Below are 22210 nucleotides of genomic sequence, written 5' to 3'. Positions count from 1 at the left end.
GGCTCTAGGGACAGTTTCAAATAAAGGCAAATGCGACAATATTGGAGCCAATTCCTGCGCCTACCCGACACTTACCGATGGCTCGCTCAATCTTCCCCATTACTTGGTTGCTTGGAATCGCTTTTCCACTTTCGTAGTCTGCAATCACTTGCGGTTTCTCATTGATTCTCTGTAAATGAAAAGAGACCAGAAGATATTACCAACCAATTACCAACACGGATTCCCCTTTATTGGAGTATTCACAACATAGACTTATGGCAAACGCCTTGGCTATCTCTTGCCAGCAAATATACTATGTGGAAAGGCGTGCGTGCCTGCAAGTCGCTTCCTATCAGCTGGTAGCCTCTACTTATTAGTACCCACTGCTCATCTCTTTACATGTGTCTTATACAGACAACACACAAAAGCAACAAAAGCCGACCAAGCAGTCCAATAATGAACTTTATATTAATAAAAATTAACAAGTAGAGGATAGTAAACAATACGGGAAAAATAAATACAGGTAAAAAAGTAGATTTTAAAATTATTACAGGCCACAATGCTAAAAACCAAATAGTTACCACAGAATTGTATAGTTTACAAAAAAGGAGATTTTTGTGTACTCACCGTAAAATCTCTTTCTCTTAGCCTCTAATTGGGGGACACAGGACCATGGGTGTTATGCTGCTGTCCACTAGGAGGCGACACTATGCATAATCTGAAAAAGATTAACTGTGGCTCCTCCTGTGCAGTATACACCCCTGGACGGCATCAGCCTTCTCCAGTTTTGTGCCAAAGCAGTAGGAGGAACGTAACATGAATAACATAATTATGCCTGTAAGAAGGCAACTATGTACGAGCTCAAGAAAGAGGGATTTTTGTGTACTCACCGTAAAATCCTTTTCTCCGAGCCAATCATTGGGGGACACAGACCGTGGGTGTTATGCTGCTTGCCACTAGGAGGACACTAAGTGATACAAAGAAAGTTAGCTCCTCCCCTGCAGTATACACCCTCCTGCTGGCCCTCAGCTAACCAGTTCGGTGCAAAAAGCAGTAGGAGATCAGTAACAACATATTAGCTTACAGTATGTCATATTATATATGAGAGTATAGCATATCGGATTATAAAAACTAGCATAAGCCAATACTAGGGTGGGAGCTGTGTCCCCCAATGATTGGCTCGGAGAAAAGGATTTTTACGGTGAGTACACAAAAATCCCTCTTTCTCCTACGCCTCATTGGGGGACACAGACCGTGGGACGTACCAAAGCAGTCCCTGGGTGGGGACAACGTCAGATCAGGCCCTGTGTAACTGCTACTTACAAGTGCGCCATCGCGGCCTGCAGAGTCCACCTGCCCAGAGTCACATCTGTGGAAGTCTGGGAATTATAATGCTTCAAGAATGCATGCGGATTGGACGAATCCGCAAGCTTGCAGGCGTGTCTTGTTGACGCCTGGTGCCTAGAAACCACGATAGACAGGGAGATAGGCTGTCATCTAACACGGAAGGACTCCTGGATGGTGAAGGAATACACCAGGCTAAATGGCCGATGGAGACGGCCAAACCCTTCCTGTAAAAGTCTCCAGAAAACCTTCCTCTTACCGTTAGGAAACCCAAGAAGCAGTGTCCAACCTTCGGAAGGACCCGTCCTCAAGACGTACCTACTCAGAGCACTCGCTTTATCCGGAATATGGGGACCTCATTCCATTTTGTGGAGTGGTGCCAAAAGAGATGAGGGAAGAACTACGCCCTCATGACAGTAGTAATACAATACCACCTTGGTAACTAAGGACAGGGAAGGCTTGAGGACAACCTTGCCTTGAAGGAAATAAGAGAAAAAAGTCTGAAAAGACCCGTTAGCACCGAAGACTCGTCAGGATGAGGATATCGCCGAGAGAAAGGGGGGCAACCTTCCCTAATAGAATAGATCCCAATGATCTAACGGTATGCAATAGGGAAGAACTACATGTGAAAAACATCCTGCGAGGTGGTCCCTACTTGCAGTTTTGTTGCAGAAAGACAGAAAGCTACCAGCTCCGCAAGCAAACTGACGTGATCAGTGCGGATTTCCGAGGATCACTGGGGCCCTTTCTGTTTCTGAAAAGCTTTCGGAAGTGGAAACTGGTACCACGGAATAACCGGAGCATGCAGTGCGAAGGCTCCTGGATCTCGAGGCCGAGCAACAAACTCCAGTACACAGGCGATCAGTCAGGACGCCATCCGAACTACAACTGTAGAGCTCCAGTGAAGGCGGGTCTAATGGAATACTTCCGGTGAAGTTCCCACTCACTTGAGGTGAAACCCTGACGGCTAAATATGTTCGCAGCCCAGAGTTCTACTCCTGGGATATGTACTGCCAAGATCACCGAGTGATAGATCTCGGCCCATGTGGGTACTTTGGCCATTGGGTACTCGCTAGATGATTGACGTATGACACAGCCGTGGCGTTGTCCAATTGAATTCGGATGGGTTGACCCGCCATAAGGAGTGGACCTACTGTAGGACTATCCTTGAGATCTCCAGAGCAATGATCGGGAGAAGAGGACTGGCATTGGAAGTTACTAGTAACCGTGGAACCGGGAGAAAAAACTCCGGATGAAGAAGGAGCTTAGAGACTATCGTCTGAAAGGCTGCTTGACTTGCTGAAAACTAACGGAGCGAAGGAAACTGCTTCCATTGTCGTCTCCGTCTTTTTTTTTTTTTTTTTTTGAACCCTCCCAGCAAATCGAATGAAATGAGGGGATGAGAGAGCAAGAGCGCAAGCTCCCTGTTGAAACACCATGACCTTGTCTGGAGGGAGATTTACCACCCTTCTGGAAGAATACTGGATCATCCTCAAAAAGGATATCTGCTGGGCTGGAATTGAGGAGTTGTGTAAGTCTAGCCACCAGCCCAGGTGAGAGGGTATCGCAAGTGATATAGACGACTTAGCGTAGTCCTGCAAGGGCGGGTAAACAGTCGGCCAAACAGGGTAGGACTGCCACGCCTCTAGGTGCCAGATGACAGCCGCCATGACCCTTGCGAACACCCTGGATGCGGTAGCAAGGTCGAAGGACAAGGTCGTGACTTAAATGCTGTTCACGAATGGAAAAGCAAAGGAATTTTTGAAGAGGTTAGACATCCGGAATGTCGATGGATGCCAGAAACTGCACCTTTTTTGTTGAAGTAATGGCTGAGCGGAGGAGACTCCATTCGAAGAAGAAGAACCTTGTGAAAGATTGTTAGAAGTTTGAGGTCCGGGATCGGTCCTACTTCTCGTTCCCCTTTTAGGAACCAAGATCCCTAAGATCTAGACTGTCCTGGACAACCGTTTCACTGTTGGTCGGGGCTGCGGGAACGTACGATTCTACGTTAGTCTCCCGCTCAAAAATATGATTGACCAGCTGAACTGTCTTCAGGAAAGGGATACTGGTGTGAATCAAAGTAGTTAAGGACTCCAAGCAGGAGACCGTTGCTCTAGCAATTCATGCGGCGGATAGGGAGGTTAAAGGGCTGGACCCGTAGCTGCCAAACGGAACAAACCAGATGTGCTATTTGACAGATCGTGGCATTATAATTGAGGACATATCGGGCAGGGATACTGGTAGGTAAACCACAGGAGATTGTACCCGGTTAATCTGCCGAGTGGCAGAATGCGCCGCTGCTTCCAGCAGGTCAATGCAGAGTTAAAAATTAGGAGCCCCGATCCACCATCCTCTTAACAAGGAAGTGGAGAGGGAACATTCGCCTACTTGCATCCTCTGTTAAATAGTGGTGATGCAGAGGGGGGTGCTCAGACGCCCGAAAAAAAGGGTGCCTCTGTACATCCACAGAGTTCGGGTCTCCGGGTGGACAGGACAGATTGTCTGGCGTTAGGCCTGGACCTTCGTGTGCCCGTCTGTTGATGGTGTGGGGAGACCGGCGCCCCTTAAAGTGCCTGTCGCCCTTAAAAATCAGACCAGGCATAGCGTCCCACGTAGAGGCTTCTGTCCAGTGAATCGCATATCCGGACTGGATGGCAAAAGCTCTACGAGGGAGTTTAGACTGAGGGAACTAGTGACACTGGGATAAACTGGGATCAGCGGCAGAGGGCTCCTCATTTATGACCAGTTTCGGATTGGTCATGGTGGCCTCAAGACCAGGGAATACTGGTCGTGTGCCTTTAAGACCAGGGAATACTGGTCGTGTGCCTTTAAGACCAGGGAAAACTGGTCATGTGCCTTTAAGACCAGGGAATACTGGTCGCGTGCCTTTAAGACCAGGGAATACTGGTCGTGTGCCTTTAAGACCAGGGAATACTGGTCGTGTGTCTTTAAGACCAGGGAATACTGGTCGTGTGGCTTTAAAACCAGAGAATGCTGGTCGTGTGCCTTTAAGACCAGGGAATACTGGTCGTGCGCTTTTAAGACCAGGGAATACTGGTCGTGTGCCTTTAAGACCAGGGAATACTGGTTGTGCGCCTTTAAGACCAGGAAATACTGGTTGCGTGCCTTTAAGACCAGGGAATGCTGGACGTGTGCGTGTAAGACCCGGGGATACTTACTGGTCCCGTGTCTTTAAGACCCGGGAATTCTGGTCACGCGCCGTTAAGACCAGGGAATACTGGTCACGCGCCGTTAAGACCAGGGAATACTGGTCACGTGCCTTAAAGACCAGGGAATACTGCTCATGTGACTTTAAGACCAGGAATACTGGTCATGCGGGTTTAGGTAAAATCTCGCAGCGAGCGAGAAGCGCCAATTAAGGGGGCGGAGCCACAGGCACGACGAGGGCGGAGCCTCGAGACTTCCATGAATAGGCCCCAGCCGGGGCGTAAATTTCTGCAGCCGGCGTCAGCGTAGAAGTTAGGGGTGGTCACCCGTTGCTCGAGAAAAAAATTGAGCGCTTCCGCGTCAGGCGAAAAGCGCCAGGAAAAAAGGCTAAGCCGCCTTGAGGCGACACAGTGCGCTCCTGGGGTGCGGCCTGCACATCGGCCGAAGCCGGGAGCTAAATTTTTTTAGCCGGCTGGAGCGTTACCTCAGAGAGGTGGCCACAGGGAAGCCTGAGACTGCCTGTGAATATGCCGCTGCAGAAGCCCATCGCTGGCAGGGACCACTTACCAACGGTGCGCGTCCCGGCATGGAGCCGCCGCGGATGTCGGGTATTGCAGCGTGGACGGTGCAAGGATAGAGAGATAAACCTCAATCCATCATCCCTTTGTTAGGGAGGTGGAGAGGAACCGTCTGCCTCCTTGTCCGCTTTCACAGTGGTGGAGGCTGCCCGGACCATGGAGGGGGGCTTCTGTACCTCCACGAAGTTCAGCCCATCGGGACCATGAAGGCACCTCCGCTCCTGAAAGGAATTTCAACTGCGGCCTAGTCCGGCTGCAAAAGCCGGGGACTAAATTTATGGAGCCTGCCGGTGGAGCGTGTAGGCGGGCCGCGCGCCGAATGATTGCCGCTGGCGTACCGGCCAATGGAACCCTCAGGACCGCATCTTCCAGGCAGGCAGCGTGAGGAAAAATGGCCCCCGAGATCTGCAGGGCGCCTCTCGTCCCAGACGAGAAGCGCCGATATAGGGGGCGGGGTTACGGCCGTGGGAGGGATCTGCCCACTGCGGCCTACTCCAGCTGAAAAGCCGGGGACTAAATTTCCAGCCTGCCTGGGGATGCGCGGCGGCCGCAACGGAGCGACGCTAACCGCCGCAGTTCCCGACCGCCGGCGCCTGTCCCCAGGGGCTCTGCCGCAAGTACCACCGGCGCCTACCCCATAGAGGCCACTGCGGCCTACTCCGGCTGAAAAGCCGGGGACTAAATTTCCGGCCTGTCCGGCGGTGTGAGGTGGCGCGGCCGCAAAGCGATCCGGAGCGCAGGAGGGGAACTCCTGATGTACTCACAGTCCGGTAATGCAGGTCCCCCTGTCCCTGCGCGCTCCATCCTCATCCTCTTCTGCAATCCCTTTGGGCTCCGCAAGTATGCAACGCCATGTGATGTGGGCCTTGTATGTCGGGCCACCGGAGAGGAACATTAGAGCAGGCTCTATGTGCTCGCCGTCTTGCAGGGGGAAGGGAAATCGGGACCAAAGATGGAAACCCGTTGCCCGAGTAAAATTTGGCGTGCTCCCGCGTCGCAGGAGAGGGATGGGGAGGTATACTCGCCGTGCTCGCCTGTTGCTGGTTCGGGGGAGAGCGGGTCCCATAAAAAAGGATCCGTCGCCCCCTTTACTCCGTTGAATAAAAAATAAAAATTTACAGAAAAATAAAAATTAAAATAAGAAAGTTGGGGTCTGAAAACAGACCCAAGTGCCTCCTACAGACACTAAGCAAGAACTGGTTAGCTGAGGGCCAGCAGGAGGGTGTATACTGCAAGGGAGGAGCTAACTTTCTTTGTATCACTTAGTGTCCTCCTAGTGGCAAGCAGCATAACACCCACGGTCTGTGTCCCCCAATGAGGCGTAGGAGAAACAATATGAGAACTCAACAGTTACAACAGCCCGGAAAGGGCAACAGGGTGGGAGCTGTGTCCCCCAATTAGAGGCTAAGAGAAAGAGATTTTACGGTGAGTACACAAAAATCTCCTTTACTCTGTCGCCTCATTGGGGGACACAGGACCATGGGACGTCCTAAAGCAGTCCCTGGGTGGGAAGCAATGGACGAATATTGTGCAGACAGGCCCGTACACTTGAGGCACCGCCGCCTGCAGGACACATCTACCCAGGCTCGCTGAGGACTGGGTATGAACCCTGTAGTGTTTAGTAAATGTGTGTAAGCTAGTCCAAGTGGCCGCCTTACACACTTGTTGTGCCGAAGCCTGGTGCCGAATGGCCCAGGAGGCCCCTACCGCCCGTGTAGAGTGTGCCGTAATACCGGCTGGAAGAGGATTCTTAAGGCGGTACGCCTCTTGTATGGTGGATTTGATCCACCTGGCAAGAGTAGCTTTTGGAAGCTGGCCTACCCTTGTGGCCGCCTTCCGGAAGCAGTAAAGGAGAATCAGACCTCCGGAAGGACGCAGTCCTAGACACGTATATACGCAAAGGCCTGACAAGGTCAAGCGTATGCAGAGCCTTCTCCACTCTATGAACCGGAACCGGACAAAGGGATGGTAGTGAAATTTCCTCATGGAGCTGGAAGTCTGACACAACCTTCGGAAGGAAGGATGGGACCGTACGAAGAACTACCTTGGCCTGGTGAAAAACCAGGAAAGGCCGTCTGCATGAGAGTGCTGTTGGTTCAGACACCTTGCGTAGCGAGGCGAGTGCCACCAGGAAAAAAAACACCTTCTGGGAAAGAAGGCGGAGCGGGACCTCCTTAAGGAGTTCGAAGGGTGGTTCCTGCAATGCTGTCAGGATCAGGTTGAGGTCCCACGTTTCTAGTGGTCGTCTGTAGGGGGGAACCAATCGGGAAACCCCCTGAAGGAAAGGCCTTACTTGCGGCTTGGTAGCAATGCGCTTTTGGAAAAATCACTGAGAGGGCGGACACCTGGCTTTTAGGGGAGCCCAATGACAGACTGGCCTCCAGACCCGCTTGGAGAAAACCAAGAACTTTGGGTAGGGAATAAGCCCAATGACAGACTGGCCTCCAGACCCGCTTGGAGAAAACCAAGAACTTTGGGTAGGGAATAAGCCCAATGACAGACTGGCCTCCAGACCCGCTTGGAGAAAACCAAGAACTTTGGGTAGGGAATAAGGGAGTGGAACCTGGCCACGAGATTCGCACCAGGTAAAGAAAACTTTCCAGGTACGGTAATAAATCTTGGCAGAGGCTGATTTCCGTGCTCTGATCATGGTTGCAATGACCTCTGTCAAGAGCCCTGCCTGGGTTAGAACCCAGGTCTCAAGGGCCACGCTATCAAGTTGAGAGCCCTTGAGTTCTGGTGGTAGAACGGCCCTTGTGATAGAAGATCGTGGCGGTCGGGGAGACGCCAGGGGGCGTCTGCTGTGAGTTGTACGATGTCGGCGTACCATGTGCGTCTGGGCCAGTCCGGTGCAATGAGGATGGTTGAAACTCCCTCTTGTTTGATCTTCCTCTCCCTCTGGATATCAGGGGGAGAGGTGGAAAAATATACAGAAGCTGGAACTGAGTCCAGTCCTGAACCAGAGCGTCTGCTCCGAGCGACCGCAGATCGTGTGTTCTGGCAATGAAGTTGGAGACCTTGGCATTAAAATGGGATGCCATTAGGTCCACATCCGGGGTCCCCCAGCGGAGACAGATCTGTTGAAAAATTTCGGGATGGAGAGACCACTCTCCCGAGTCCATTCCTTGTCGGCTGAGGAAGTCTGCTTCCCAGTTGTCCACACCCGAACGTGGACCGCCGAAAGGACCGACCCTGTGTCCTCCGCCCAGCGGAGGATATGTGACACTTCCCGCATCGCTTGGGTACTGCGGGTCCCCCCTTGATGAGTCACATATGCCACAGTCGTGGCATTGTCCGACTGTATCCTGATGTAAGGGGCTGCCAGTAAGTGATGGAAAGCCCTCAATGCCAGAAGGATGGCACGAATTTCCAGGATGTTGATGGGCATGGACGCTTCCGCTGAGGACCACTTGCCCAACAGGAGCCCACAGCTGGGCTGGGGTCCCTGGATGCAGGCGCAGTGTGCTGGCCCATTGCTTGGAGGTGTAGGATGCTGCCTGTACAGGCCCTACCTGAGGTGTCTCAACCTAATACCCCCAGAGGGGGATAGGGAAGGTGCTATTGTAACCTTCAGGGGCCTTTATCCTCGCCTCGACCTCAACCCAGAAACCAAAAGGAATTGGGGAAGGGGGGGGGGGGGGGGGAGGGTCTCGACTTCGAACCAGCACCCGAGGGACTGGGGAAGGAGCAGCATGGGGAATAGCCATCTCAACTTCAACTGGGCACCCCATAATAGGGGGCCGAGGAAGGAGCCATGCCGGGAGTCTCACAAGAGACCCTCTTTTCTTCATCTGCTAGTCGGAGGGCCAGTGCCTTGTCCTTGGGAAGGAGCACTAGACCCCTGGAGGTGTTGAATAACATTCCCAGGAAGGTCAGGGACTGACTCGGAGTTGGTGATGACTTTGTAGGTTGATTAACCAGTCCATGCGACTGAGAGTATCGAGAGTATCGGTTGTGATTGAGACGCTGAGCTCGCAAACCTTGAAGGTGGGAACCTTGATGAGTAGATCGTCCAGGTATGGAACGACTACTATGCCTCTGGAATGCAGGACGTCCATGGTTGCTGCAATGACCTTGGTGACACTCTGGGAGCCGTGGCGAGTCCAAAGGGGAGAGCCACGAATTGTTAGTGGTCCTGGCCTATTGCGAACCTGAGAAAAAAACCTCTGATGGGCAGGTGCAATAGGTATATGCAGATGTGCGTCTTGTATGTCTATGGAGACGAGATATTCTCCCTTCTCCATGGACGCAGTGATGGACCGAAGGGACTCCATGCGGAAGTGACGGACCCGTACATATTTGTTGTAGCTGTTTTAGGTCTAGTATGGGCCGTCCGCTGCCTCCTTTCTTGGGAACTACGAACAGATTGAAGTAGAACCCTCGGAAGCGGTCGGTCGTGGGTACCGGTACTATGACTCCTGATTGACAAAGCGAGGAGACCGCTTGGTGGTAGGCTCGAGCCTTGGCTGGCGGTTTTGCAAAAGTCGGCCGCCTACTGGTGTGGTGTTTTCCGGAGTCCGTGCGTCATGAGGAGGAGAAAGTCTGGGATTTTCCTCCTCTGGGCTTAGACTGGCCTGCTTTTGACTGCCAGTCTTGTCCGACCTCTGCGTCGATCATGAGTTGTCCCTGCGTGGGGAACGGTTACGATTTTGTACTGGACGTGAGACGGACCAGCCGGAGGAATTCCGAAAGGATCGGAATCGAGGTTGGTTACGCTTCTTGTGCGTTTAGGTTTCAGCTGGGGAAGAGAAGTACTCTTACCCTCTGTGGCGTTGGATATCATAGTGTCCAACTGTTCACCGAAAAGTCTCCCACTGAGGTGGGGGGGGGGGGGGGGACTCCTTTGAGGCTGCGTCCGCTTTCCATTCCCGCAGCCGGAGGATACGCCCAATCGTGGTGGCGTTTGATGCTATCCCCGCGACTCCCCTTGCTGAAACCAGAGCTGCATGGAGCATGTAATCTGCTACAACTGCAATTTGAACCGCTTGTCCGACAGTTCAGGAGCGGATGCTTGGAAGGCTTGTAAATTCTTTGCCCAGGCCAGGATGGCCTTGGCAGCCCAAGCTGAGGCGAACGCAGGAGCCATGGATGCCCTTGCTGCCTCGAAATTTGAACGAGCCATGCGTTCTACCTGTTGGTCTGCTGCGTCCCTGAGGGTTGAGCTATCTGGCAGTGAAAAGAGGGTCTGCACTGCTAGCCTGGAGACTGGGGGATCCACTTCAGGTGGATCTGTCCATTCCTTGGTGTCCTTCTGCGGGAAGGGGTACCTCGCCTCCAGATATTTGCGATTAGCGAATTTTTCCTCAGGCTGTGAGGATTTTTAAGGATCGCCTTAAACTCTGGGTGGTTGGAGAAAACCTTAGGCGGCTTCAGAGGTCCTTCAAAGGAAATCTTATGTTCTGGGGCCTCTGGTGGCGGATCAGAAATGACCAGCACCCGATGGATGGATGATATTATATCTTCAACTAGCGCTGTATTGCTAGGAGGGATTGGGATCAGGGACCCCTCCGTTTCTCTGTCCGAGTCAGAGTCGCAGATGCCTTCCGAATCCTGTGTATCACTGAGGCGTCCCCTGCTGGGTGGGCTGGGGAGGAGACCCTCTCTGTTTGGGGATTGCGGAGATCTGCATTGTCTGTCCCTGGAATGGGACGGTCTAGATGACCTGGAGCTACGGTGTCTCTCCCTAGAGGGGGATGACCGTGTGCTATGGGATGACGCAGATGGACTTGATCTATGGATTCGCTTGCGTCTAGACGTGGATGTGCCAGGGTCATCTTGTCCCTGAGGCAAGTTCTCCCTTTGCTGGGTAACGGTCATAGCCGGGGCATGACCCTGCAGAGCCTGAAGCAATGTGGAAGTTAGGTTATCTATAGACTGCGTCATAGATTGCGACATCTGAGTAGCCCATTCCGGCGTGGCATTAGACACCGAGGCATTGGCAGGGGCTTCTTGAGGCTGTGACACATTAGTTTGTATACAGTTCTGACAATGCGGGTACGTGCTACTACTGGGGAGAGTGGTCCCGCAGGCTGTGCAGAATGCATAATAGCAGTTCTGCCTGGTTCTCTTGGACCTTGAGCCCTGCATAATGCACAAAGTGCAGAGGTGCTGCCAGCAGATGGACCTTACAGGGGTAGAGAACCTACAGGGGAGCCTTATAGGTAATATGGATTCACAGCTGAGTAAAGGAACCCAGCTGTGATCTTACCCCACCAGTGTGCCCCGAGGTCCAGCGCCGAAGATCCACAGTCCTGTGCCCCCCGGAGACTGGCTGCCTGGTCCTGCAGACCGGGAGATGCAGGGTTAATCTGCAGCCGAAAATGGCTGCAGAGGCAGAGAAGAGAGGAGAAGGGGGCGGAGAGCTGGAAAAAGGCGGCAAGGCTGTAAAAAACCCGCCCTTTCTGTCTCAATCCGCCCCCTGTATGACACTGTAGAGTGTCATATTTGTCATCCGGGGGGCGGGCCGGGGGGCGGAGAGAAGGCTGCTGCTTCAGCTAGGCCGAAGCCGGGGCCTAAATTAGATGCCTGAGGCCCAGGAGGGGCTCCAGGCCGGCGCGAAAGTCCGGGAGGGGGTCGGATCTGAACCGGACCCCTCCGGATTTAAAGGCAGGATAGCGGTGGGGCTGTAAGCGAGAGGGGGGCCCTGTGAGGGGTCCCCCTGAGGCAGTATAGAGCTGGTGCTGCCGCAGAGACAGGGACACAAGGAGCCCTGTGTCTGCATGTGCTATGCCTGCCTGCACTCCCCCCGGCCCCAACAGGAGCCCGCAGCTGGGCTGGGGTCCCTGGATGCAGGCGCAGTGTGCTGGCCCATTGCTGGGAGCTGTAGGATGCTGCCTGTACAGGCCCTACCTGAGGTGTCTCAACCTAATACCCCCATAGGGGGATAGGGAGGGTGCTTTGTCACCTTCAGGGGCCTTTATCCTCGCCTCGACCTCAACCCAGAAACCAAAAGGAATTGGGGAAGGAGGGGGGTCTCGACTTCGAACCAGCACCCGAGGGGTTGGGGAAGGAGCAGCATGGGGAATAGCCATCTCAACTTCAACTGGGCACCCCATAATAGGGGGCCGAGGAAGGAGCCATGCCGGAGTCTCACAGGAGACCCTCTTTTCTTCATCTGTAATCCCGTCTGAAAACGGGAAACGGAGTAAAAATCTTTAGGTGTGCCTCCTTTGCGACACTAAGCAAAAACTGGAGAAGGCTGATGCCGTCCAGGGGTGTATACTGCACAGGAGGAGCCACAGTTAATCTTTTTCAGATTATGCATAGTGTCGCCTCCTAGTGGACAGCAGCATAACACCCATGGTCCTGTGTCCCCCAATGAGGCGACAGAGTAAAGGGAGGCACATCCAGGATTAAAACTAAGACACATACATGTGTATCATGTAAGTAACGGGTTCGTGCTGACAGGTGAAAGGGAGGGCAGTAGCAAAGAGTGTCGCATATCTCGCATATATAGTCCTGAATAAATTAAGTGGTGTAAAATAGTAAAACCATATTCAAATAACATCAAATTGGGGATAAAAATGGTGAAAAATGGTGAAAGCGATGTGAGCAAAAGTCAACACACAAAGCAAAAATCATAGGTCACTGCAATCAAGTGAAACGAGTGAGGGCGGATATGCCAATATATAGTGACTTAGGAACAATGCACGTAGGTAACAGGGATATAAAACACGTGGTAAAAGTGTAGTATGTCACTTACAATGAAGCTATGAAGCCCTGGCACCAGGATGGCGCCCTCCCCAACGCGCGTTTCGTCAGGCAAACGAAGGCAAAAGCGCCGTTAAGCGCGTTGGGGAGGACCCCATCCAGGTGCCAGGGCTTCATAGCTTCATTGTAAGTACTCACACAGTCGCATGGTAATAGGCAACAACCAGTGGGCTATTATTCGGCCCGCCTCGACCCCGTGGCCCGAGCATCACCAAATTGCATGAGGGCAGTTCACGCCACTCACTCGTTGCTTGACAAGACTGCAGACATAATTCTTGGACATTAGACGCACATTTTTGCCCCGCATGATATTGCGGCAATACTGACACTCCAACAGCCAGGAAATTTGACTGTACAACGACACTTGCGGCTGCAGTGTTAACTCCTTTTGCCTGACTACGTCAAGTTGCATTGCTGTACTACAATCAACCCCGCTACTTTACTGCCGGTCCCCAAGATGGATGGCAGTGATGAGGATTACCTCAAACATGACTGTTCCCAACTCCTGACTGAAGAGACAGCTTCTCCATCTAATGTCAGCGAAAATCCACTTCCAAATCCTGATCTGGCGTTATACACGGATGGTTCAAGATATGCTGATGAGTTTGGCAGATTCCACATTGGATACGCTGTTACTACGGAAGACACTGTAGTGCACGCAGCTGCACTCCCACCCTCAAAGTCAGCACAAGAAGCAGAACTTCAGGCTTGGTCTACTGCATGTGTTCTGGCCAAAGACAGGCAAACGAAGGCAAAAACGCCGTAACGCGCGTTGGGGAGGACGCCATCCAGGTGCCAGGGCTTCATAGCTTCATTGTAAGTGACATACTACACTTTTACCACATGTTTTATATCCCTGTTAACTACGTGCATTGTTCCTAAGTCACTATATATTGGCATATCCGCCCTCACTCGTTTTACTTGATTGCAGTGACCTATCGTTTTTGCTTTGTGTGACTACTTTTGTTCACATCGCTTTCACCATTTTTATCCCCAATTTGATGTTGTTATTTGAATATGGTTTTACTATTTTACACCACTTAATTTATTCAGGGCTATATATGCGAGATATGCGACACTCTTTGCTACTGCCCTCCCTTTCACCTGTCAGCACAAACCTGTTACTTACATGATACACATATATGTGTCTTAGTTTTAATCTTGGATGTGCTTCCCTTATTTATAAACTATACAATTCTGTGGTAACTATTTGGTTTTTGGCATTGTGGCCGGTAATAATTTTTAAATCTACTTTACCTGTATTTATTTTTCCCCTATTGTTTACTATCCTCTACTTGAATTTTATATTAATAAAAATTAACATTATTGGACGGCTTGGTCGGCTTTTGTGTGTTGTCTGTATTTCAGTTTCCAACTGTCCTTATACATACAGAAAAACTAGTCCAGCTTCTTGGTAGTATTTACGTTTTTTTATTATTATTCACCTTTGTATTTGATACCAGTGTTTCGTCACTACCACGCTGCGTACTCCTTTGCAAAAGTATTTATGGGTCTTATACAGCAAGCGCCGGCCGCCACCACAGCAGAGATCAGAGAAAGCGCCGGCCACCACCACAGCAGAGATCAGAGAAAGCGCCAGCCGCCATCACCACCACAAAAGAGATCAGAGTGAGTGCTGGCCGCCATCACCACCACCGCAGAGATCAGAGCGAGTGCCGGCCACCATCACAACAGAGATCAGAGCGAGCGCCGGCCGCCATCACCACCACAGCAGAGATCAGAACGAGAGCCAGCCTGCAACACCACATCAAAGATCAGAACGAGAGCCAGCCTGCAACACCACAGCAGAGATCAGAGCAAGTGCTGGACACCAACACCACAGCAGAGATCAGATCTATGTTAATAAGAGTGATTAACCAATCCTTCATTGGACAGCTTTGTGTTGTATACACTCTTGATAAAGACTGATCACTGTCGGTTTAGACTTATCATCCACTTATGTATTAATTGTCTAATATTTCCTTGTGCCGCATGGGGTCGCTATTTGACGATACAGCGTGGAAAATAAGTAGCGTATATACTCGAGTATAAGCCGAGATTTTCAGCCCACTTTTTTGGGCTGAAGGTGACCCTCTCGGCTTATACTCGAGTCAGTGTCGGCGGGGAAGGGGGGTTGGGGTCGGCAGGTGAGGGGGAGCGGCGCGGTGACATACTCACCTGCTCCTGGCACAGTCCCAGCATGTCCGATGGTCTCCGGGCAGCTCTTCCTGTGTTCAGCGGTCACGTGGTACCGCTCATTAAAGTAATGAATATGGATGCATATTCATTACTTTAATGAGTGGTACGTGACCGCTGAACACAGGAAGATGCCGCCGGCTCCCGGAGACCATCTGACAGTGAGACCCTGCCAGGGACCGCGCCGGGAGCAGGTGAGTATATTGGGGGAGGTGAGCATTGCACGATAGTCACCTTCCTCGTTCCACCGCTGCTGTCTTCCGTCCTCTGGCTGTGACTGTTCAGGTCAGAGGGCGTGATGACGCGATTAGTGTGCGCGCCGCCCTCTGCCTGAACAGTCAGTGCAGAGGATGGAAGACAGAGCAGCGCGCAGCTGTGGAACAAGGAAGGTGACTATTGCAAGTGCCAGGGGCCTGATTGAAGAGAGGTGAGTATGTGATTTTTTTTATTTTAATCGCAGCAACAGCATATGGGGCAAGTGTGTGGAGCATCTTCTGGGGCCACAATGTATGGAGCATCGTATGGAGCATCGTAGGGGGCCACAATGTATGGAGCATCATATGGGGCCACAATGTATGGAGCATCATATGGGGCCACAATGGATGGAGCATCTTATGGGGCATAATGTGTGGAGTATCTCTTGGGGTATAATGTGTGGAGCATCTTATGGGACCATCAACCTTTATGCAGCATTATATGGGGCATATTTTGTATGGAGCATCTTATGGGGCCCATCATGAACTGTATGGAGCATTATATGGGGCTCCTGATTCAATATAGATATTCAAAAACACTTAAAGGGAGAAGCCAGCACTGCTTAAGGTCAGGACACAATACATAAGGTGCACATGCACATACTAAATTCTATCTGTATTTCAAATATGAGACATTTAGCAAACAATTGATCAATTCTTTGAGCTACCCCCACCACTTCACGGCATTCTCATAATGGGGCAGTCCTACTCTACGTATTTTATTTACATTGTGCCATTACGGCCTCCTACATGTATTAAGAGTGAGAAAAAAAAAAAAGGAAAGACCACATTAAATAACATTACCATAACATGCAAGCTGTACCTGGAGCATATCAGAATCACTCCCTTGGTGCCGCGAAAGGCAAGCGCAGGTAAGAGCCGATCAGGTCCTGTGCGGACATTTCAGATCTGGCTTCCACACTGCCGAACAGTGCTGGCTTCTCCTTTTTTTTTGTCTTTACATTGGTAAGTGGCTGACCACCACTGTTGCCGCGCACGCTGGGTTAGGTACGCCTTTCTTTCTGTGTTCATTGTGATTGATAGGCTGCTGTTCACACACACAGCAGCCCTGCCCTGCCTCAGGCTCTAGTTAATTGTCGTGAAGTGGCGGGGTAGCTCAAAGAATTGATCAATTGTTTGCTAAATGTCTCATATTTGAAATACAGATAGAATTTAGTATGTGCATGTGCATCTTATGTATTGTGTCCTGACTAGTGTTGAGCAATCCGATACCGCAAGTATCGGGTATCGGAATTCCGATACCGAGATCCGATACTTTTGTGGTATCGGGTATCAGTATCGAAACAACATTAATGTGTAAAATAAAGAATTAAAATAAAAAATATTGCTATACTCACCTCTCCGACGCAGCCTGGACCTCACCGAGGGAACCGGCAGCGTTCTTTGCTTAAAATGCGCGCGTTTACTTCCTTCCGTGACATCACGGCTTGTGATTGGTCGCGTCGCGGCCACATGGGCGGCACGCGACCAATCACAGCAAGCCGTGACGTAATTTTCAGGTCCTCAATGCCTAATTCTAGGCATTCAGGATTTTAAAATTACGATCCGGCTTGTGATTGGTCGCGTCGCGGTCACATGGGCGACGCGACCAATCACAAGCCGTGACGTCACGGGAGGCAGGAAACGCGCGCATTTTAAAATTACGTCACGGCTTGTGATTGGTTGCGTGCCGCCCATGTGACCGCGACGCGACCAATCACAGCAAGCCGTGACGTAATTTCAGGTCCTGAATGCAGAATTAGGCATACAGGACCTGAAATTACGTCACGGCTTGCTGTGATTGGTCGCGTCGCGGTCACATGGGCGGCACGCAACCAATCACAAGCCGTGACGTAATTTTAAAATGTGCGCGTTTCCTGCCTCCCGTGACGTCACGGCTTGTGATTGGTCGCGTCGCCCATGTGACCGCGACGCGACCAATCAAAAGCCGGAACGTAATTTTAAAATCTTGAATGCCTAGAATTAGGCATTGAGGACCTGAAAATTACGTCACGGCTTGCTGTGATTGGTCGCGTCGCGGCCACATGGGCGGCACGCGACCAATCACAAGCCGTGACGTCACGGAAGGAAGTAAACGCGCGCATTTTAAGCAAAGAACGCTGCCGGTTCCCTCGGTGAGGTCCAGGCTGCGTCGGAGAGGTGAGTATAGCAATATTTTTTATTTTAATTCTTTATTTTACACATTAATATGGATCCCAGGGCCTGAAGGAGAGTTTCCTCTCCTTCAGACCCTGGGAACCATCAGGGATACCGTCCGATACTTGAGTCCCATTGACTTGTATTGGTATCGGGTATCGGTATCGGATTAGATCCGATACTTTGCCGGTATCGGCTGATACTTTCCGATACTTTCAAGTATCGGACGGTATCGCTCAACACTAGTCCTGACCTTAAGCAGTGCTGGCTTCTCCCCTTTTTTTTTGTATTCAAAAAAACTTAACCTACTGATATCTCAATTTTACCTTTATTGGTATCTATTTTTATTATTGACATTTACCGCTAGCTGCTGCATTTTCCACCCTAGGCTTATACTCGAGTCAATGAGTTTTCCCAGTTTTTTGTGGCAAAACGGGGGGGGGGGGTCTTATTATACTCGAGTATATACAGTATTTGATACATTGCTGATTTTGCAAGCTTTTTCACCTACAAAGAATGGAGAGGTCTGTAATTTGTATTGTGGGTACACTTCAACTATGAGAGACAACATCTAAAAATGAAAAACAGATTTTTACATATTTAAATTCCATGAAATAATCACCTACCAACCAGCAAGAATTCTTGCTCTCACAGATCTGTAAGGGTATGTGCACACGTTGCGGATTCCATTGCGGATTTTTCCATGCGGATTCTGCAGAATCCGCAGGTAAAACGCAGGGCGTTTCCCTGCGGATTATATGCAGATTTTGTGCGGATTTCGCCTGCGTTTTTACACCTGCGGATTCCTATTATGGAATAGGTATAAAACGCTGCAGAATGGGCACAAAGAATTAACATGTTGTGGAAAATAAACGGCAGTGTTTCCATGCGGAATTTTCCGCAGTATGTGCACTGCGGATTTGGTTTTCCATAGGTTTACATGGTACTGAACACAGCATGGAAAACTGCTGCGGATCCACAGAGCCAAATTCGCAACGTGTGCACATACCCTTAGGCTTTTCTTTAAGAAGTTCTCCTACTCTGCACTCATTACCTGTATTAATTGCACCTGTTTGAACTTGTTACCTGTATAAAATACTCCGGTCCACATAATCACACTCCAATCTCCCACCATGGCCAAGACCAAAGAGCTGTCTAAGGACACCAGGGACAAAAATTGTACACCCGCAAAGGCTGGGATGGGTTACAGGACAATAGGCAAGCAGCTTGGTGAGAAGGCAACAACTGTTGGCACAATTATTAGAAATCAGAAGAAACACAAGGTGGCTGTCAATCTTCCTCGGTCTGGGGCTCCATGCAAGATCTCACCTTGTGGAGTAAGGCTGATTCTGAGAAAGGTCAGGAATCAGCCCAGAACTACACGGGAGGATCTGGTCAATGACCTGAAGAGAGCTAGGACCACAGTCTCAGACATTACCATTAGTAACACTATGCCATCATGGATTATAATCCTGCAGGGCAAGTAAGGTCCCCTTGCTCACGCCAGTACATGTCCAGGCCGTTTGAAGTTTGCCAGTGATCATCTGGATGTTCCAAAGGAGGCCTGGGAGAAGGTCATGTGGACAGTTGAGAGCAAAATAGAACTTTATGGTATAAACTCCACTCGCCATGTTTGGAGGAAGAAGAGGGATGAGTACAACCCCAAGAACACCGTCCCAACCGTGAAGCATGGTGGAAGAAACATCATACTTTGGGGTGCTTTTTTGCAAAGGGGACAGGACGACTGCATGAATGGAAGGGAGGATGAATGGGGTCATGTATCACAAGAATTTGTCCAACAACCTCCTTCCCTCAGTAAGAGCATTGAAGATGGGTCGTATCTGGGCCTTCCAGCATGTCTCAAAACACAGCCAGGGCAACTAAGGAGTGGCTCCGTAAGAAGCATTTCAAGGTCCTGGAGAGACCTGAGCCCAATAGAAATTCTTTGGAGGGAGCTGAAACTCAATGTTGCCCAGCGACAGCCCCGAAGCCTAAAAGATCTGCAGAAGATCTGTATGGAGGAGTGGGCCAAAATCCCTGCAGCAGTGTGTGCAAACTTGGTCAAGAACTACAGGAAACATCTGACCACTGTAATTGCAAACAATGGATTTTGTACCAAATATTAAGTTTTGTTTTTATATTGTATCAAATACTTATTTCATGAAATAAAATACAATTATGTAAAAATCATACAATGTTATTTTTGGCTTTTTTTTTTTAGATTCTGTCTCACAGTTGAAGTGTACTTACGATAACAGAGAGGTCTGTAATTTTTTTTTGTAGGTGGGATAACTTGCAAAATTGGCAGTGTATCAAATACTTATTTTCCTCACTGTATAGGCTGCCTCTTCCAAGACTGACCGCTGTCAGACTAGGATTCTTATCCATTTACGGGCTACCTTTAGGTTGTCATTATCTTGGTTTCTTCTATGTTTGTTTGTTTTTTATTTGTTTTATTGAAAACTGAAACACAGCAATTTTACATATACCTCTACAAGTATTGCATATACATGTATATACAACGTTTCTCTGTTAGGTACAGATATATGAACTTCCTTCATACACAAGACAGTGTAGATATATTACAATAAAACTATATCTGCAGTGTGGCAACATGAATACATCTTTCACGCTCCACTACTGGTAGTATTTCTAAAATACAAGTTCAGAAGTTGAAAAACCATATAAACCTGTAATAACGAAGGGAAAAAAAAACAACAATACCTTTTTTGCTGCCATCTATAAAGTACTCATCTGCATGTCCAATCTGGTCATAACTATAGCTAATAATACATATTGTGCACCTCAATTGTAGAAGACCGTATCCTCAGAAGAGTTCCCAATGTCCCACACCTTGTTGAACTTCTGAGGGCAACCTCTATTATGATACACTGTTTTATTTAATCGTTGTGTTTACTGACTCACTCCATGTTGTTAGCTATCAATTTCCTGGCAAGAAATAAAGTTTCCCTAACAAAAATTCTAATGTGGTGGTTCCACGCTTCTTCCTCGAGTAACCCAAATAAACATATCATCGGGTCTAGGAGAATCGGAATAGATATAAAAAAAAAAGTCAGGAATGTGATGTGTTACCAAAAGGAGTTAATAATTGGACACGAATATATCATGTGCCAAAAATCCGCATTTAAAGCATGATTTAAACATTTTGAAGTGGACAAGCGCTCCATACGGTGCAGTCTTCATGGAGTTAGGTAAGCTTGGTGAATACTGCATAATGGAGTCATTTCATTGTTCACAGAGGGGGATACAAAGAGAAGCAGAGCTCATGCCCAGTGATAGCAAGTAAGTGTACAGTGCCGACATGAGACCTTGTGATTTTAGAATACCCATCAGCAGAAAGGCAGATACAATTACCTGTGCATCTTGGCATCCTGGCACCCCATAACTATTACACAATTGATTGCACCTATTATATGTTTTTGTGATTGATAATTTTCAAATACAGCTCTGGCAAAAATTAAGAGACCACTGCAAAATGTTCAGTTTGTCTGATTTTTCTCTTTATAGGTATATTTTTGAGTAAAATGTAAATTGTTCTTTTATTCTATAAACTACTGACATGTCTCTGAATTTCCAAGCAATACATTTTGTATTTATTTTTTGAAAATGAGAAATGGTCAAAATAACAAGAAAATGCATTGCTTGCAGACCTCAAATAATGCAAAAAAAACAAAACAAGTTCATAATCATTTAGAAACAACAATACTAATGTTTAACTCAGGAAGAGTTCAGAAATCAATATTTTGTGGAATAACCATGATTTTTAATCACAGCTTTCATGCTTCTTGGCATGCTTTCCACCAGTCTTTCACACTGCTTTTAGGTGACCTTATGCCACTCCTGGTACAAAAATGTAAGCAGTTATTTGTTTGATGGCTTGTGACTATCCATCTTCCTCCTGATTACATTCCAGAGGTTTTCAGTGGGGTTCAGGTCTGGAGATTAGGCTGGCCACGACAGGTATTTGATGTGGTGGTCCTTCATCCACACCTTGATTGACTTACCTGTGTGGCACGGCGCATTGTCCTGCTGGAAAAACCAGTGCTCAGAGTTGGGGAACATTGCCTGAGCAGAAGGAATCAACTGTTTTTCAAGGATAATGTAACGAATGGAAGCGGAGGCACAGGTGGTGAAGTTCACATTCATTTTTTTTTTATTTTGTACCAGGAGTGGCATAAGGTCACCCAAAAGCAGTGTGAAAGACTGGTGGAAAGCATGCCAAGACGCATGAAAGCTGTGATTAAAAATCATGGTTATCCACAAAATATTGATTTCTGAACTGTTCCTGAGTTAAAACATTCGTATTGTTGTTTCTAAATGAATAAGAACTTGTTTTCTTCGCATTATTTGAGGTCTGAAGGCACGGTTTCTTTTTAATTATTTTGACAATTTCACATTTGCTGCAAATAAATACAAAAAGGAGACTTTTGTGTACTCACCTTAAAATCTTTTTCTCCGAGCCAATCGTTGGGGGACACAGGACCATGGGTGTTATGCTGCTTGCTTAAGTAAAATGTACATTGTTGTTTTATTCTATAAACTACTGACTTGTCTCCAAAATTCAAAGCTAAATATTTCTCCTACGCCTCATTGGGGACACAGGACCATGGGTGTTATGCTGCTTGCCACTAGGAGGACACTAAGTGAAAACAAAGTATTTACTCCTCCTCTGCAGTATACACCCCTTAACTGGCCAGTAATGACCCAGTTCGGTAGTAAAGCAGTAGGAGTATAAGAAAAACCAAAACAAGTAAACTATGTCAAAAACTGAGGAACAAACCACAACAACCACCAACCAATAGG

General features: G+C 48.9%; 1 protein-coding gene across 1 annotated transcript in view; it reads right to left on the bottom strand.

Annotated features, from left to right (window-relative positions):
- Nucleotides 1-22210, bottom strand: part of EDF1 (endothelial differentiation related factor 1) — a 36007-nt gene that overhangs the window by 590 nt on the left and 13207 nt on the right. Inside the window, exon 4 of the mRNA XM_077284633.1 lies at nt 76-169. Coding sequence (XP_077140748.1) covers nt 76-169 — 94 coding nt within the window. The remainder of the gene's footprint in view (nt 1-75; nt 170-22210) is intronic.

This window comes from Ranitomeya variabilis, chromosome 2 (assembly GCF_051348905.1).
Source record: "Ranitomeya variabilis isolate aRanVar5 chromosome 2, aRanVar5.hap1, whole genome shotgun sequence".
NCBI classification, from domain to species: domain Eukaryota; kingdom Metazoa; phylum Chordata; class Amphibia; order Anura; family Dendrobatidae; genus Ranitomeya; species Ranitomeya variabilis.
Note: the sequence above shows the minus strand (reverse complement) of the source record. Positions and strands in the feature narration are given on the sequence as shown.